This window comes from Hoplias malabaricus, chromosome Y (genome assembly GCF_029633855.1).
Source record: "Hoplias malabaricus isolate fHopMal1 chromosome Y, fHopMal1.hap1, whole genome shotgun sequence".
NCBI lineage: Eukaryota > Metazoa > Chordata > Actinopteri > Characiformes > Erythrinidae > Hoplias > Hoplias malabaricus.
In genome coordinates, this window is record NC_089820.1 from 61134451 (window position 1) to 61152917 (window position 18467).

Below are 18467 nucleotides of genomic sequence, written 5' to 3' on the forward strand. Positions count from 1 at the left end.
GCATAAACGCTAGTTTAACAGATTTTGTGTGTTTGCTAATGCTAAAGACACGTTCATGTTTTCTTAGTTAGCATAGAAACATTATTTTAAAACTTTATTTAAGCGTTACAAATGGCTCATTCATGAACGGTGCTTCGGTGTTTACAGTGAATAAATGTTAGGGAAAGTATTTTAGGCTGTCTAAGATGATTAAGCTTTAATTTCATATTGAAAACTAGCATATCAGGGCTTTCTCGGTTAAAAATAATAATAATAATAAAAAAAAACAACGGCCAAATGACTAGCTGTCCTATAGCACTCCCAAATGGCGGACACTGTTCTCATCTGCTCTCACTTACATAGATCACTTTTTTGGACGATAGAAAAACAATTATTTAAAGCCTTTCCATGTAGTAAATCTCTATTAAATTTAAGGACCCTCAGCTGTACAGTATGTCTTCATACATATTGTAAATTATTCATGAATGGTTTTGTTACACTGAAGCAAATAAGACCCCCCCCCAAATTAAATTAAATATTCTTTGGATGTGTTCTTTGAATGTGCACAGGTTGTTGCCTGCACTTTCAACATTGTTACATAATAGGGGCTATATCTATTATTTGTGTGCATGATGAATACAAGTCTATATATACTGATCAGCCAAAATCATCATTTTAAATTGTTTTACTCTTTTTTATGTATTTCCTTTTATTGCATTATTTTAATTGTTTTAATGGACTTTATGATTTTTATTCTTGCTTTTAATTTAACCGTTTTTTTTCTGTAAAGCACTTCGAATTGCTCTTGTGTGAAAGGTACTCGATTAATTACTTTGCCTTGCCTTGCCTATAAATTATGTTCAAGGCCTGTATTTACAACCAAGAAGATTTGGCTTTAATTGACTGATTTATTCAAAGAATGAATAAATGATGAATGCCAGATAGAAACTTGCACTATGTATCTACAAACTATGACTCTTTCAGGTCTTCTAGTGTATAAACAACAGCAGACAGACATGTTAACAAGGGGAAGCACTTGATTTCCACTGGAGGGGGTGTTTAAAAATGAATGTACACTTTTGAACAAAAATGAAGCAGCCTTCCATGTACGAAAGGACTGAAACATTACCTTCACTAAACACATGATGAGCAAAGAGAAGCCTTTTGAAGACTTTACTGATGTGTTATGTCCTGAATATACGAGGAGTATCTGCACACTTTGGTGTTTTATCTGCTCTATTTCTCATGACTCAACTAGTGAATGAGCGCATACTGAATGGGACGAGTGAGTCAGAGCTGTGCAAACACTAAATTGTGCAGAGCTGTTCTTTCACATATCAGAAAGCTGGCATTTATAGTTTTATTAGGTTGTTAACAACACAAACAAAGTACAAAATTGTCCATCTTCTGTTTAAATTCTCACTCCACAATGTTCATGGGTTCTGGCTGGTTCTTCATCAGCCAATTCTGTCCCAGCCCATGAAATACATTTCCATGCTTTCCCATTAGTAGACAGTGATGATGATGATCATCAAGAGTAACAATCCAAGCTTACCGTCTTTCCCTTCTTTCTTCACTTCTTCATTTTGGTCTGATCTCCACTGCTGACAAAATCAGTGCAGTTCCTCTTGCAATAAGTCTATATGAGATTGTGTTATATATTTATTTATAAAGATAGTCTTGATTAAAGCGAACAGATTTAATAGAGGTATTCCTTGCACTGTAGTCTCATCAATTAAATAAAGTCCTTAATTACTATGTTCATGAGTGAAACACTGGGAGAATTTATTTCTGATTGATTCATTTGCTAATATAATAATTATGATTGCATTTTATTATTAATGATGAAATGTGAATCTCTGATACAGCCGGGCTATTGAGGGGTCAGTACAATTTGTGTTTTATAATGTGAAGAAAAATTGTTGGAGAGAATGACTGGCCGCCCCTTTTTAAAACGAAACTACAACCTTAGATATATGTATTCATTAATAGCTTAATATTGTCACTTTTCAAAATAAAAGTCTCTCTTTTTTTTAATAAATACAATGAAAATGATCATGTCAGTTCTCACCGCATCGCCCCATGATTCATCTGTCTCCTTTCCATATGGGCATTTAACTATTATAACGGCAACAAACAATGAAGCAGACTCCTATCTACAACATTCCTCTAAATGGTGTCTCCATTTTTCAACTATAGATCTAAACTGAAGCTAGGGGTTGTAGTTACATTTTAAATGTTAAAAAGATCAAATCAGTTCATTGTGGGTTGTGGTGACAGAATATACAAATGACTGCAGTATATCTTGAAACGTTAGATTTTATGTGTGTGTGTGTGTGTGTGTGTTATAACGAGACCTGTCTTCACTGTGGGGTTAACTACCTGGTCCAGGCAATGTAAATCATTAACTTTGAAGGTGAAGACATGTTTTGATGTTGGGTTTAGAGTAAGGGTTAATAAGTACTATTTAATAGTTCTTCACAAATAGTAGATTATGAATGTGTACTTATGAAGCTGAAGTAGAGCTTGAGTCCTGAATTTGTGTTATGTGTCAGTAATTAAAGTCATATTAATGTGTTCATACAAATGTGATGTATATCTTAGTTTAAAGATTAAATTACTATCAGGTATAAATATATTTATCGCTCAGATACGTAAACATTGCCCATTTACAGTGAACATTAACATAACTTTTTAAATATTTAATTATCATAGGACTCAGATTTTGATATAAGAATGGTTAATCTTGCACATTAGTTTGTATTTTAACATGTCTATTAATATATTTATGTAAATTACATAGAAATAAAAAGTTGTGGGTGTATTGTGAGGCCCTAAAATTATTTTTTTGAAGGGTCCTTTGTAAAGGCTATTCATTCATTCATTCACTCATTATCTGTAACCCTTATCCAGTTCAGGGTTGCGGTGGGTCCAGAACCTACCTGGAATCATTGGGCGCAAGGCAGGAATACACCCTGGAGGGGGCGCCAGTCCTTCACAGGGCCACACTCACACCTATGGACACTTTTGAGTCACCAATCCACCTACCAACGTGTGTTTTTGGAGCGTGGGAGGAAACCGGAGCACCCGGAGGAAACCCACGCAGACACAGAGAGAACACACCACACTCCTCACAGACAGTCACCCGGAGGAAACCCACGCAGACACAGGGAGAACACACCACACTCCTCACAGACAGTCACCCGGAGGAAACCCACGCAGACACAGAGAGAACACACCACACTCCTCACAGACAGTCTCCCGGAGCAGGTATTGAACCCACAACCTCCAGGTCCCTGGAGCTGTGTGACTGCGACACTACCTGCTATGCCACTGCTGCAAGAGGTGGGTTAATGCCACAGAGCTCCACAGTCCTGGGGTTGCTTGTGGAACAGACAAAATGAACCAGCAGGCCTTTAGTCAAGGGTCAGTGCAGAGCTCATAATGCAAATAAACAGATTTATTTACAAACCCTTCCAAATAAATTACAGTGTATGTTTACATGGTGAATGTATCAGCTGCTATGACTCAGCCTACATTCAAAATAAAGTAATAGGTTCATTAGTCTCTCTTTACATGTGAATATGAAGTGTTATGCAGATAAAAAACAATTATTTTTTCTCAGGCTTATTTATATCGTCAAGATCGAAGGAGAATGGCTGATCATAGCCCATGAGGTGATTGTAGTCATGAGGTAAGGCGAACATCATCGGGTTCACGAGCAAGGAGCGTTTCTTGGCGTAGAAACTAGTGAACATCTTGCTAACGTCTGGGATTGTAACGTCGCTCTGGTGGAACACAGTCTTCTTCTCTGCAAGAAAGATGTTGTAAGTGATAGCCGTGTACATGTCCGTGTCTTTCTTGTGATACAAGCGCACTACGTAGCCCTTGGTAATCACATGGAGGAGGACTGGAGTCAGAAAGGTGAAGAATCCAATAAACCCACAGAATGCCACCTTCGCAGCGAGACTGCTCACTCCGAGCCCTGTCTGCGTCAGAACGTACGGCATCACACACAAGCTGAACATGCTGGTGGAGTAGGAGAAAAACTTCACTCCTGCAAAGGAATACATAGGCATTTTATTATTTTTTCAAGACTTAATTGTTTATTAGAATAGTGCTGGTCATAATTAATTGTAATTTATTAGTTACTACTTTTTTTCAAGCAACAATTACTTTGCAATGATAACAATCTTTTCAATATATTCTTAAAAATGTTGTGTCAAAACATAAAATGGCCAAACATGCACCTCGAGGTTATTACACAGAGCAGGACAGATGAGTTAGCTAGTTGGTAACGTGAGCCCAGATCTGAAGACTGTCTAATAGGAATATCCCTCAGCTCTTTTCATGTTGGACACTTTTGACTTGAGGCTTGAGTTAACTGAGAAATCCTGTTTTGTGGAAGTACTCCACACGTCATTCAGCATTTCTTGTAAAATGAGGGGATTGATAAAAAAAAAGTGTCTCTTTTGCTTCAATAACACTTTGGTCTATTCTTTGGAGGCCTTACACTAGATACTGAGAGATGTTTATTGAGTACCTGATGGTACCTCAGCCACAATAGCATTATTGAGGTCAGGTACTGATGCTAGATGATTAGTTCTGGATCATAAACCCTACTCCAAGTCATACTAAAATATTACTTATAGCTCCATTACTCTGGCAATTTGACCCCCATTCTGAAATATTAGTGCTGTGAATTCCAACATTTTGATAAGTGTTTAACTTTGTAACCATGTCTGTGTGGGGTTGTTTATAAGCTAGAAAAGTATCATGTATTAAATAAGCCTTTAAAGGCATTGCTGAGCATTTCTGCTTTTAAATCGCAGTGTTCAAAAGATAGAAATGTAGAAAACAATGGTTGCTACTTCTTAAAATCCTGTCAACATTTCAAGATTCGACATTTCAAGCTGCAAGCAAGATATGGAGGACTGGGGGTTGAATCACACATGCTGAATGAATTTGAAGGACATTTGAAAAATTTGTTAGAGATAATGAATTTTGTTGAGCAAAGATTAGAAGAGAGATGGGTCTCTGTGATAACCACAGTGGGATTCTTACTATTCTTTGAAACTTTCCACTGTGTAGATTTGGAAAAAAAAAGCATAAAAAGTTAAAGGTACCAAGCACTGCTTTGCCCAGATTCCCAGAGTAGATCAGGACCCCGTTCTCTGAGCTGACCGGCTGGGATGAAATACACCGTCCGGATATGTATGACTGAACCTGTCAAGACAAGAATGTCTCCAATTAACAGCAGCCCTCTGAACGTTTGCTGCGATAGTATTTATCAAAATCACATTTACAAGCAGTAAATTAGGATTGAAATATTTACCTTCGCTTCAGCATTTAAAATGGTCCTCCTGACTGAATTAATGAAATAATCCTTGCGAAAATGTGGAGAATAGGTGACAGGACGTTTAACATTTTTTTGCTGAGTTTCTTTAAACAAGTGAATACTCCTGCAGTGCACAGGCCTCAGTATTTGTTGTGGGTTTCTCGAGATGTATCTAAAACCTAATAACGCACTGATCTGGTACATTTCTGTGGTTGTTTTCTTGCTAAAAGCCTGCAAATGTGATCTGAAGGAGCACAGTATGAATCCGGAGCAGAAGAAAAACAAAAAAACAGCACCGTTTAGAAAGGGCGCCTCCAATAGTGTGGAGGATAGTGCAGAAAAATAAAAGTATTTATTAAAGAAAAAAAACTACAATACTTACGACGCTCAAAATATACACAGACAACTTAAAAGACCTACATTTATTTTTATTTATGTATTTGTTTGTTTATTTATTTAATCGTTTTTCCGTTAGGACTTTTAATTTTTAATGACATGAATTGATATTTGGATATAATGTTTTTTTAATTCATTATGCCTTTAAATAATAATAATCCTAATTACCAACTTTTACATTTGTATTATAAAAGATGGTAAGTAATGTTACTATTTATATTAAAAATGGATTAATAAAATTAAATACAATATAATTAATTATTTTTTGTTAATTCATTTTAATAATTTGATTTATGAATATGAAACTCCCTTGAGCACAATTAACTAATGATGTGGAGGATAGTAGATCAATTGCAGAGGATATATTTAATATGAAAATGTAACATAAAAAAATATATAGCTACAATAGGGTTTTTATATTTATGTCTTTTGTATCACAACATCTCTGAAAATGCCTTATCCATTATTACACATACATAATTGAATATAAATATTGCACATACGGATTTCTTTTCTCATACAGTGTTGTTTAAAAGTCCCACCTTTGAGGACTTTTATTTTGATCATTGAGCAGTTGGTGATTTTGCTCAATCGACGTTTGTTCCAGGGTTGGTATTTTTCTTTATTTAACTCTCAGTTTTTATGAAAACACTGTAAATGTAGATAACGTAGACTCTAATAATGTTGTATAATGTAGATTAAAATGTTTTATTACTGTCTTGAGACGTATTTTTACAGAGTTTTTCCTGTTTAGTTCCTTTGAGCTAGAAGCTGTTGAAGCGAACAGCGCCTTACACAGAACGTCAGGGAACTAAATATATTTAAACGTATAAAATCACACGTAACAGACTTGTATATAACCGTTTGCCCCATTTATATATTCTATGTCGCTTTAAGTCTCGTTCTGTTTAGCTAAATCCTATATTTAATCGCCTTGATCAGTAATTGATTCTCTTTTCCCCATATTTTCCAGAGAAATAGAAACAGCTGAAAGATGGGTAAGAATTTTCTTCGTAAGACTGTCTTCACTGCTGGTATTTATTAATAATTTAGACACGAGTTCAAATACTCCGAGCCTGATTATGTTTTAACGGCCCTGACACGTCCGAGACTGGTTTGAGACGATTTCCAGCTGAAAAGAAAGTCTTGGATTTATGGGTCATGTTCTTCAAAAATTGTTTTCCTATGTCCAGTAATGGCTTATAGTCTCTAAATAAACACTCACTAAGACAAATAAGAACTTATTTTGAACATAAAATTACAATTTAACGGTTTTGTCTTTATACGTTTTGAAGGTTTTAGTAAATAACATTTTAGTGCCCTTTTTATGCATTAAGAGAATTTTGTTAATAAAGTGGGTCAATATTTTTAGAATGCAGGTGGAATTAGTTGTGACTGAAAGTTTGAAAACTTCATCAAATCTTCACACACGTCCAAAACCAAAAACAAAGAGGAACAAATCAAAAGCAGGAATATTTCAGTTCTGATTTTCACAGCACATGTTTGTGGAAGTGTACCATGACTTGAGGACCTCAGAAGAACAGTTGTTGTTGCTCATCAGGCTGGAAAAGATTTCAAAACTATCTCTCAAGATTGGAATTCACTAATCGAGGCAGAAAAATTGTGTACAAATTGAGGAAATTCAAACCATTATTACCCTCCCCATGAGTGGGACTAGCAATGACCACGCTAAGAGCAAAGTGTGGCGCCAAGTGTCCACAAGGTCACAAAGGAACCATGGCAACTTCTAAGCAACTAAAGGTCTTTCACATATTGCCTTAATGTTCATCAGTCCACCCTTCTGTAAACACTGAAAAAGGTGGTGTACATGGCAGGGTTGCAAAGAGAAAACTGCTGCTGTCTTGTAAATAACATTGCTGTCCACCTGCAGATCACATTGATAAGCCAGAAGGCTTTTGGATCCGTGTTTTGTGGAAGGATAAGACAAATAGATATTTGTGGCTCATTCCATCTATGGAACATGGCAGTGCTAGTATCATAGTTTGGGCCTGTTTTGCTGCATCTGGACGAGGACTGCTTGCCACCATCAAGTCCGATATTTTTGTCAATTTTGTGCAGAAAATTTAAAGGCTTCACAAACCCTTTGGCCGTTGATCAAAGGAGTTGTTGTGCAGAAGGGTCCATAGGTGTGGGCGGAAGGCTACTTGTGTGGTGGACTGGCACCCTGCCGAGGGTGTGTTCGTGCCCTGCGCCCAGTGGTCCTGGATGTGCTCTGTATCCACTGTGACACTGCATTGTAAAAAGTGGTTATGGAACATGAATTCGTTTATTTAACCCTGTGTTAGACACAAATGCACACACAGGCAGCAACGAGCGGCAATTTCTGTAGTTTAGGTTTAGATACCTCACTCAAGGGCACTTTGAAGTTTGAGGAAGGAGAATACTCCTGTGCTGCTAAGTTCCTTCATTCCCCACCTGTTTTATTTTTCTTCTTCTTCTTCTTCTTCCTGACTGTCCAGGGGATTTAACTAGTGACTATTTAATCCTAAAGCTGCTTCTCTAACCATTAGGCCATTGCCGCTAAAGCTTTATTTATCTGAATAAACTGAGAAATCCTGCTTTGAGGAATAAGGCCCTAGGACTGAAAAAAGAGTCATTTTTGTACACTTTATTGTCTACCACAAGACTTGTTGTTTACTGTTTTGTTAAATTGTTTTCTATTGTTTGCACTAAATAAAGTATGCCCTTTATGTTCTTGAATTTGACATTTTATTGAATTTTCCTCAGACTGTGAAGAGAAAACATATGGTGGCTGTGAAGGGCCAGATGCAATGTATGTGAAGCTGATCTCATCTGATGGCCATGAATTCATTGTGAAGAGAGAACATGCTTTGACTTCAGGAACAATTAAAGCCATGCTAAGTGGTCCTGGTCAGTAATGTTTAAAAAAATAATAATATTTACACACAGTTATAAGGTTATGTATTCATATTTGTATTGAATATTGTTATAAAAAATGAGAATAGGAGTTTTCTCACAAAATGTTGGAAAAGGCAGAATAATACTAATTAATTCTAGCTGTGTGCAGTGAATGTATGAATGTTAAACCATCTGTTTTTATTTGTTGTTTATACAGGTCAGTTTGCTGAAAATGAAACAAATGAAGTCAATTTCAGAGAAATCCCCTCTCATGTCCTCTCTAAAGTCTGCATGTATTTCACTTACAAAGTTCGTTACACCAACAGCTCCACAGAAATCCCAGAATTCCCTATTGCTCCAGAGATAGCCCTGGAACTTCTGATGGCTGCAAACTTCTTGGATTGTTAAAACATGCATGCACATGAACATCTTTTGAAATGTATTTATTTTGCTTCCTGACGTTGCTTGCCTTTTTTTTTTGTAATGAGAGAGAAATGTGAAAATTAAAATAGCATTCATTATTATCTTTTTTTTTTTTTTTTTTTTAAATCTACATACTCACTACAAGTATGTTTTTCCACAGTATTAGTCTATTCATGAAACATTTTCAGGTGACAGTTATAAGGATATCATACCATTATCTTCTTGTATCCACTTGCTGTAATGACCTCATGATACATTTGGTACATTTACACATTTCCCAATATAAAGCTATTAAAATACTACCAGATTTTTTTCTTTATTGTCCACTGTTTTATAATATGCACTTCTAATCAAATTAGATTATTAGTGTATGTAATAACTTGGATATTATAAATAATAACTGCTTATCAAACTTCGTTCTTAAGTAAAACCAGTGGAGAGTTTCGTGTTTCAGTATAAATTACTGGGGTTAAGCATAAATTATGGTAGGAAGAAGTTAGCTTTGCATATTTGTTCTTTTTAACTTTTTGTTTATGCATTAGATATTAATGAATGCCACCCTTAAAACCAATACACAACCAATTAATGTTTCTCACCTGTTGGTACTGTTGGTCATCCTACAGACATCAAATAAAACTATACCAACTCTATGCGATCATGTGGATTAACTTTTCTTTACAGAGAGATTATGTTAAGAGGAAGATATGATTTTATTGATCAATATAAAAATCTGTAAACCAAGATAAAGGAATACACATCCACTGAAAAAACTCATTACAAGGTAAAGGTGTCTGGGGGGGGGGGTATATATATATATATATATATATATATATATATAGTGTTAACTGCACATTTTAAGAGTTAAAAGTTCCAACATCCCGCTGCAATGCCACCCTCTACTGTTCAAAGTATGCTTGTATGCTTTACAGTTGATGTTGGAATATTTCTTTGAGGACATGATGACATTAGGCCATATCAAATTTACAGACGTCAGGTAGTGATACTGAATAATTTGTTCCGGGTTGGTTTCGATACCTTATGAAATCATTCTTGTTTAAAGCATGTATTTTTTTTATATAGTCCTTTTGTAGTCCTACTACAATGTCCACAAATACAACACATAGGACGACCAATCAGATATCGCCGTCTCATCCGGGGCATTATTGGCGTACCACAACTGAATCAGTTAGCTAATACGTTATATATGCTATGATTAATGATACTTTTCGCCACTGTTTAACAATAAGCCAATAACTCAATTATCTTATTAGACTAAAACATAAGTACAAATCACTACAATGTCCGGAGGGTACGTTCAAACAAGACTAGACCAGGCTGTTGGTTTAGTGGGGGATTACCCAGAACCTAAAACAAGCTTAGCTGGAACGCAGGTGTTTATGGGATGTATAGTTTCATGGGTCATGATTGTGGTTTAATCAGACTATTCATGGCTACGGGCGTAAATGTAGTTGGAAAAAACAACAGACCACAAACCAGTGGCACAGTCTGGGTGCGTACGCCACAAACAGACAAGAACATGTTAAAAGCGAGCATTAAATGTGTCTAAAATGGAAAAAAAACGGGAGCAATGCGCCATGACGTCACACGTCCACTCGCCCGTCCAGTTCAGGGGGTCCAACATGGCGTCCATGCAGGTGAGTGGGAGCCTGCGGTAAACAGTCGATTAAAGCCAAGCCACTAGAAGAACCACTGTTTAATCTTGATACATGTTACATTTTCCAACACGTAGATTTATATTCCTTGCGTTTCGTGAGTTGTTATTTATCGCTCGTCTTCGAATTCGTTGTTATTTTCAGGTCGATCTGGCCGTTTGGCTGTTGTGTTGTAAGCTGTATCTGCTGCACACCGATCAGCCAAAACATTAAAACACCTCATTGTGTCTGCGATCATTTTCTAATTCATCAGCTCCATTGAGCATATAGGTGACTGTCGTAGTTCTTCAATTGCAGACTTTAGGCCGTATGTTGCTCTGCATGCTTTGCTATACCATTTCATCTAGTTCTTCACTTGACAGTACCGACACAGCAGATTTATTATTTGGATGGTGGATCAACTTAAGTAATGACGTGGTGGTGTTGTCGTGATACGTGTGCATTGCCCTGGTCCGAGTGGATCAGACACAGCAGTGCTGCTGGAGTTTTCAGACCCCTCACTGTAACTTTTGGGCTGGTCCATCCAACATTGTCCTATGGGCAGGTTCCTGCAATCAATGAATAACTAGAGGAAGACTAACACACTCTGTGCCACAAAATCTGAGCTAATGTTTGACTTCATATCTACATGTTGCACCAACAAGGAGGGTATAAAGCACTGCTATGTCAGATGCAGTTCTACAGGCACAACAAGCTAACACCACCACCACATCAGTGTCACTGCAGCACTGGGACTGATCCACCACCAAATAATACCTGCTATGCAGGTCCTCTAGGGGTTCTGATAATTGAAGATGAAATGAGGCTAACCAAGTATGCAGAGGCACAGATGGACTACAGCATGTAACTTTAGAACCGCAAGTTTTACCTAAAAGGTAAGTGGAGCTGATAACATGTACAATGAGTGTAAATGAGGTCAAGTTGTATGTGAACATGAATCGTAGGAGCAGCGTTAACACACAGAGGGCTTAAGAATGATGAGCCATGGCAACAGTAGATAATAATTACAGCCTTGGGTTTCCTTGGTAACCTTTTACGATAGTAGACCACTTGAGTTGAATCTCTAGATGATAAGTTAGTTACCTGTGACCCTGCAAGGTGTGAGAATGAGAGAATTCAGATGTTATTATTGCTAAAGTAAAAGAACATGTAAATGACCTACTAAGTCTTAAGCGTGGGAATGGTTCATTCATTTTAATATGTATGTACTAAGTCCTCGCCACACTGGGATACTGCTCTCAGGATTTAGTAAGTTCAACATGCTGGGCTTGGTACTAAAGGAGCATGGATTCCCCTTTTTTAAATAGGGAAACTCTTATCTCATACTTAAACTGGAGTCAGAGAACATATTAATTTGGCAAGATAGGTACTGCTATGACTTAATATACCTTATGCTGTGATAATTATATAAATAACAAAAGAAAAATAAGATAATTATTAACTCTTTATTACAGGAAAACCAAGTAAATTAAATAATGGTCGTGGTCTTTTAGAGCGGCCTTAGTTACTTAGTAACAGTTATGTCTTTGTCTTTTCCACGTGTTTCACTCTCTAGAAAAGGTTACAAAAAGAACTGATGGCTTTGCAAAGTGATCCACCCCCGGGAATGACACTGAATGAGAGGAGCGTGCAGAACACAATCACAGAGTAAGTGTCAATTATTTACCAGTACACTGTCTGAATCTCAGATGGCTCCTTGTTAACTTTAATAGTACACTGTAAAAGCACAGCTTCTACTTCCAGTACATTCAGTAAAATTGGGTTTTAATCATTTACTACATACTACAATAATCCTTCAATGAAAAATTGGTGTTTGATTAAAACAGACAGAGCCTGATTCTCTATGAAGGTAAAGATCCGTGTTCTTTCAGGTGATTTACATTAAACTAAGGAAGGGTTAGAATGCCTGAGGTACTTGGTTAATGGTGGTACTGTGTTAAAATACAGTAATAAACACAGATTTGAGCTTGGTGATATGACATATGCTTTTAGAGAAATGCTAATTTAATTAAAATCTATATTTTACTGCCTGTGTTTTTAAACACTTTAATCATTATGTGAATGATGACATCCCTTTAATAAACACAAATATTGAAGTCACGTGGTAGTTGACATAAGTATCAAAAAGAGGTAAGTTTACAAGCATTATGCCATGCCATGTCATGTCTTTGTGCAGGTGGTTTATAGACATGGAGGGAGCCCCTGGTACACTCTATGAAGGCGAGAAATTCCAGCTACTTTTTAAATTCAGCAATCGTTATCCCTTTGACTCACCTCAGGTAAGTGTTGTCACTGGAGGACTTGAGTAAACTCCTCTTAACCACACCCCTGTCTCTTTCTGTATTTTTAATTTTCCCTATGCTCTCACTTAAATACAGGTAATGTTTACTGGAGAGAATATTCCTGTCCATCCACACGTGTACAGCAACGGTCATATCTGCTTGTCCATTTTAACAGAGGACTGGTCTCCAGCGCTCTCTGTCCAGTCCGTCTGTCTTAGCATTATCAGCATGCTGTCCAGCTGCAAAGAAAAAGTAAGAATTGTAACTTGTCTGTTAATAAAAGTTATTGCTAATTCATTGACATCTGTAGTCCAGTATTAATAACAGTTCGTTTGGAGATTGGGCAAGTGATTCTGGTCTTACAAAAGGACAATACAAACCATAAAACTGGTCTTAGAAGGAGCAGTCAGTCATTTTTTCCAAGGAGATGTCTTCACATCATAAAGTTGATGTTAAAGGCTAAGCACCACTTAATGGACCTCCATGAATATTCCACATTATTTTAGTTACTGACAGATATAAGTATGAATTAAAATGAAAATAGCAGCTTAATTTGCTTTAAAACTGACAATTTTAATAAACTGACGGAAAAACCCGAGCTCGCTACGGAAATTCTCGAACGCGACCGTGACGTCACTGGTGGACAACAGCCGAACAACGCCGCGGTAAAACACCGTTATGACTGACTGTTATGACAGTATCTAGCTAAATAACCAACATTATTCATGACAATAGCCTAGCAATAAGCTAAACTCAAATGTAGAGGTACCGTTATTCTTGTAAATGTGATCGAAGTCGAACTCGAATTCCTCCGACACTATAAACCTCCGTAATGCAGCTACGTAGCCTAGTATAATCTGAACCACCGAGTTTAGCGAGTCAAGCTAACGTTAACTAACACCAACTAAAACAGGCGAAGTGAGTGTCCTTACCCTGTTTACCTCCATGTTACAGAGGCTCTTGAACACCTTTCGTTGGTGTCCTTACATGCCCATATTGTTGGAAAAGCGCCAGTGAAATGAGCTACAGATAACGGAGTGAGCGGATGGTCCTTTCCAAAGTGCCCGTTTAAAGTGGACAGATTTAGTCCATTTTCTGGATATTTTGGGATCTTTGGGCCATTTGTTCTACGTCACAGGCAAGACGCCTATTAGAGTTTCCCAACACCGTTGGGGGGGGGGGGGACCAACGGTCTTTTAAACCTGTTTAATAATAATAACATGTTTTCTGACTCTCAATAAACACAAGTTAGGAACTCAACCACTGTATTTATTTGTTTGACACTTTCATAGAGCTGCTGCTTAGCCTTTAAACTGACATCTAGTGGCCTGTATGTTTCAGAGAATCTGTTCTAAACCTGGGCAATATAGAAAATTAATTATACATATAAAAAAACACACACACAATATCCCACAATATCACTGGGTTCTTTGTGCTAATTATTTTTTTCCTCACCTCAATTCCAATTTTTTTTAATCAGATCTAGAGATAAATTTTTTAAAACCACGTTCATGGTCGCGTTTTACACCGCTGTTCACGTATATTTCCCACTTCGGTTTGGATTTTTTTTCCCTGCTGAGGTGTGGGAGATTTTTTATTTTTTCCACGGTTTACTTTTTTTCCTTCCACAGAGCACATTTATCCCAATTGGTGAGTAGCACACCTTTGTGTAAAAATTCACTACTGTGTCTCGTTGTTTGTTGGTTGTGAATTAGAAGTGACTTGTTAGTGCTAGTTCATTCACTCCGCTCCCTCTCTGTTTTTTTTTTTTAAACTTTGTAAATCTTTAAATCTGGTGGGTATCAATTCTCTGAGTGCGTTTTCAGAAGCTGTTTAGTTATAGTTAAGGGTGGAATGAGTTGTACTGGTTACAGCAGTGCAGTAAGCCATGCTCACATTTAATGCCCAAATGCTACAAACTCTGTCATTTCCGCGTCAAGGTCGGTCACATGTCATAACCAATGTCTGATAACATTGCTCTATCACACAGGCTTATTCTGTTTTCATTTTAATGAAGTATAATTTAACACTGATGGTTTGAAATTGATATGATATGCCTTTGACCTGTAATTAACTCTCTCCCTGTAGCGACGCCCACCAGATAACTCCTTTTATGTACGGACATGTAACAAAAATCCAAAGAAGACAAAGTGGTGGTATCACGGTGAGTGTCGTGTAAAGGTTTTTTATTCGTTTGAGCAGTGCTTACGATGAAGGAATACACACAATAACGGGATTCAAACAAACAGAGCGTTACAATGTAAGACTGGAGTTACTATCTTAATTATGATTTGTTTTTATTCTTTGTCTCTGATGAATTAATCCAATCTGAATTAAAGTTAAATTACTTACGTAGTAACAGAATTAATTCTATTTGCTGTTAGTTTACATTCTGTAATATTTTACATTTTGGATAAATGTTATTTGCAAAAATACTGTCAAATTCACATCATGAAAAAATGTACTCTTCTAATTACAAATGCTAATGGGGTATGAGCTGAAAGTATAGAATCTAGAGGTTACACAGCTCATATGAACCGCCATAAGCTGGTTTAAGTAAATAAATAAAAATATTTAATTTAATCTATGATTATTTTTATGGATGACCCACATTTGTATATTTACTCTTTGTCATTAACCTTCTCTGTTCTTTCTCTCTCCAGATGATACATGTTAGTGGTGCTTGGACTTTTAGTATACTGTAATTTAAAAAAAAAAACAGACTCACTGATGGTACATCTGCACTTTTTGATATTCAGTCTTTGGCATTAGACTGAAGGAACAGACCTCCTGCTACTTGGGAAAAGGACGTGTTTTTGGGGGCACACACTTCAGCGGGCTGAAACACAACAGGAATGTAAAACTCCATATTCTCAAGCAAGCAAGTTGTTGCAGTGTATAGGGATTCTTTTTTTCCTAATGGTGTAATTAATTACATTTGGGTCGCTGTTCTCTTTCTCTCTCGTTCTCTCTCTCTCTCTCTCTCTCTCGTTCTCTTTCTCATTCTCTCTCTCTCTCTCTCTCTCTCTCTCTCTCTCTCTCTCTCTCTCTCTCTCTCTCTCTCTCTCTCTCTCAAAAGCCTTTCCAGGTTTGACGCCTTTTGTGCAATAATCATTTAAGCATGTGTATGGTACGGGAGGGAGACTGTCCAAATGTATAATAATCTGAAAAAGTAAAACTACTGAAAGGGATCAAGCATAATATTGTAATAAGCCAAGAGAAAGTTCTCCGTTTTGCCTCACGTTAAAATATGCACTGTGAAATTTAGGGAGAAAACATGTCACCACTGTAGAATAATAATATAAACCTTCCTTTGGCCATGACCCTAATTAAAGTTCCATTTAATGAGTTTGAATAGGATTTCGTAGTACAGCTCTCTTCCAGGAAGTAGACCTTTATTTACTGCAGTTCTGTCCAATGATCCGAATGTGAAAGAAAATACGAATTCGGCATGTGTCTCACACACACACACACTCCTCTCTCACAGAGTAATGTATGGAAGCCCTGTTTGTGCCAGCTCTGTAGTCAGACCTCTAAGTCTTATAAACTCAAAATATTAACTACGTTTCTCAAACAAATCCCCTGTATTGGAAAGATATACTGTTTCCTGAAAATATAAATGACCTCTGTCAAATATGACTTTTTATTTAAGATTCATTTCTGGCGTGAGTTCATATGAATTTATCGCTGGATAAATCGTTATTTTGAAGTTAATCGGTCTGTATTTTGAGGAATAAGTCACTTTTATTTTGGCAGATTAAGCCTGTACCTTGATAAAATTAGTCAATATTTTAAAACTGATTGCATCATTAAAAAGCATCATTAGTTTCGACTAATTGTAAGAAAATGAGTTATTATTTTGAGGTACTAAGTCAGTGCTGGAAACAGGATATAAAAATCTCTACTTTGCAGGAATGAGCTTCCCTAGTTTTCAGACGAGGGTTGATTTTAGAAATAGAATATAAACAGTAACTTGATCTTTGAAATGCTGTTACTTCAGGTTCTTTATGATTCTTATGATTAAGATTTAATGGGTGAATGCTATTAAATGTTGCTATGAGGGGGAAAGGCTTTTTTTTTTTCCTGGTAGTTGCCCTCTTCCGTTTAAGCCCTGTTTGGGAAACTTCTGAAACTCCGCTCTGGAAGATCTCTGAGTTTACGGACAGAGAGTTCAGCTGTAAGCGTATGTGCTGTGTGTTGCTGTTATTGGAAAGTTTCTGTTTTTGCAGTTCTTAAGTATGATTTCTGACTGGGGCTTTAAGGCTAGTAAATTTAATTTGAAGTTGTGTGATATGGTTTATGTTTTTCTTTTGTTATTTAACATTATTTAAACAAAATGTTCTAATTAAATATAATATATTTTGAAATGACTGCGGTCTCCTTTATTATTTATCCCCACACTCAGTGGTCCATCTGTTGCTCCGAGTGTTTGTTAGCCCCTTTTCACCCTATTCTTCAGCAGTGTACACAACTGCAGACCAGGTATTATTTGGGGCTGAATCATGCTCAGCGCTGCAGTGACACTCATGTCGTGATGGTGTGATAGTGTGTTTTCTGATAGTACGAGAGGATCAGAAACAGCAGTGTCACTGGAGTTTTCATTCACTGTCCACTCTGTTAGACACACCTGCCATGTTCGTCCACTTTGTGGATGTAAAGTCTGTTGATACATAGTTTGTGGCAGTCATCCTTGAGAACTCCATCAGTGGACACAGGACCCCTGGATGGTTTTGCTTGGTGGGCTTCTCTCACTAGCAGTGACACTGAAGTTCATAAAAACTCCAGGAGCCCTGCTGTGTTTGATCCACTTGTACCAGTATAACACAGCCACATCAGTCATTATGGTGCTGAGGATTGTCAACCAACTAAACCAACCTGCAGGTGGTGATCATTTGGGGATTCTGGGTAAAAAGAGGCTACAACGTATGCAGAGCAACAGATAAGACTAGTCTAATTGCAGTGCAAAGTGGCTCTATGGCACTAAAGTAGTAGATGGGTCTATCAGATCTTGAAGGATTGTCCTGATTTTTCTGTGTTGTATTTAGTCTAGTCTTGAATTATTATTATATTTTAATAAATATTATTATTATTATTTATAATCATTGGTAATATTTCAGTCACGAGTGATCTGCCAGACAAATGATGATTTAATACAGAGTGATATGCTCTTTCATTATCAACAATGGCGAATTTAAACAGGGCAAGGGAGGAAGGATATGTATTTCCTGTCAGAGGGGACTTTTACCATCAGAGGGCAGTACGGTCATTGTGTTACTCATCTATCGCCGTTATACTTTAGGTCTGGATTGTTGGAGATTTTTTATTTTATTATTAAATTTTTTTTGTCGACATATGATTCAGTATTAAAAATTGCAATGTTCAGATGTGGGTTTTTGTTGTATTAGTCAGAAAGCAGTTCCTCAGAATTCTGGGCCTTTATCTCCTGTAGTTAGTGACTAAATGAAGGAAAATACAGATAACATTTTTTAATATGAC

At 36.9% G+C, this 18467-nt stretch overlaps 3 protein-coding genes across 3 annotated transcripts; 2 read left to right on the forward strand and 1 right to left on the reverse strand.

Moving 5' to 3' along the window:
• Positions 1-3474: 3474 nt before the first annotated feature.
• On the reverse strand, positions 3475-5672 carry LOC136679563 (transmembrane protein 70, mitochondrial-like). The gene is made up of 3 exons (XM_066658170.1): positions 5315-5672; positions 5106-5205; positions 3475-4036 (listed from the first exon to the last, which is right to left on the reverse strand). Exons 1-3 carry the CDS (start codon positions 5519-5521, stop codon positions 3591-3593), a joined length of 753 nt encoding a protein of 250 aa, XP_066514267.1. The 5' UTR covers positions 5522-5672; the 3' UTR covers positions 3475-3590.
• A 541-nt stretch (positions 5673-6213) lies between these two features.
• On the forward strand, positions 6214-9656 carry LOC136679286 (elongin-C). Its single transcript, XM_066657728.1, has 4 exons — positions 6214-6321; positions 6687-6711; positions 8462-8605; positions 8811-9656. Exons 2-4 carry the CDS (start codon positions 6708-6710, stop codon positions 8999-9001), a joined length of 339 nt encoding a protein of 112 aa, XP_066513825.1. The 5' UTR covers positions 6214-6321; positions 6687-6707; the 3' UTR covers positions 9002-9656.
• A 968-nt stretch (positions 9657-10624) lies between these two features.
• LOC136679285 (ubiquitin-conjugating enzyme E2 W) lies at positions 10625-17262 on the forward strand. The gene is made up of 6 exons (XM_066657727.1): positions 10625-10671; positions 12245-12336; positions 12866-12968; positions 13068-13223; positions 15060-15135; positions 15635-17262. Exons 1-6 carry the CDS (start codon positions 10657-10659, stop codon positions 15646-15648), a joined length of 456 nt encoding a protein of 151 aa, XP_066513824.1. The 5' UTR covers positions 10625-10656; the 3' UTR covers positions 15649-17262.
• The last annotated feature ends 1205 nt before the right edge of the window (positions 17263-18467 follow it).

Coding starts and splice junctions, on each gene's coding strand:
- LOC136679563 (XM_066658170.1), bottom strand. CDS start 5,521: ATGTACCAGATCAGTGCGTTATTAGGTTTTAGATACATCTCGAGAAAC. Junction 5,206..5,314: donor TTTTAAATGCTGAAGCGAAG/GTAAATATTTCA, acceptor TTGTCTTGACAG/GTTCAGTCATACATATCCGG. Junction 4,037..5,105: donor TCTGGGCAAAGCAGTGCTTG/GTACCTTTAACT, acceptor ATTCCTTTGCAG/GAGTGAAGTTTTTCTCCTAC.
- LOC136679286 (XM_066657728.1), top strand. Junction 8,606..8,810: donor AGCCATGCTAAGTGGTCCTG/GTCAGTAATGTT, acceptor TTGTTTATACAG/GTCAGTTTGCTGAAAATGAA.
- LOC136679285 (XM_066657727.1), top strand. Junction 12,337..12,865: donor GTGCAGAACACAATCACAGA/GTAAGTGTCAAT, acceptor GTCTTTGTGCAG/GTGGTTTATAGACATGGAGG. Junction 12,969..13,067: donor ATCCCTTTGACTCACCTCAG/GTAAGTGTTGTC, acceptor ACTTAAATACAG/GTAATGTTTACTGGAGAGAA.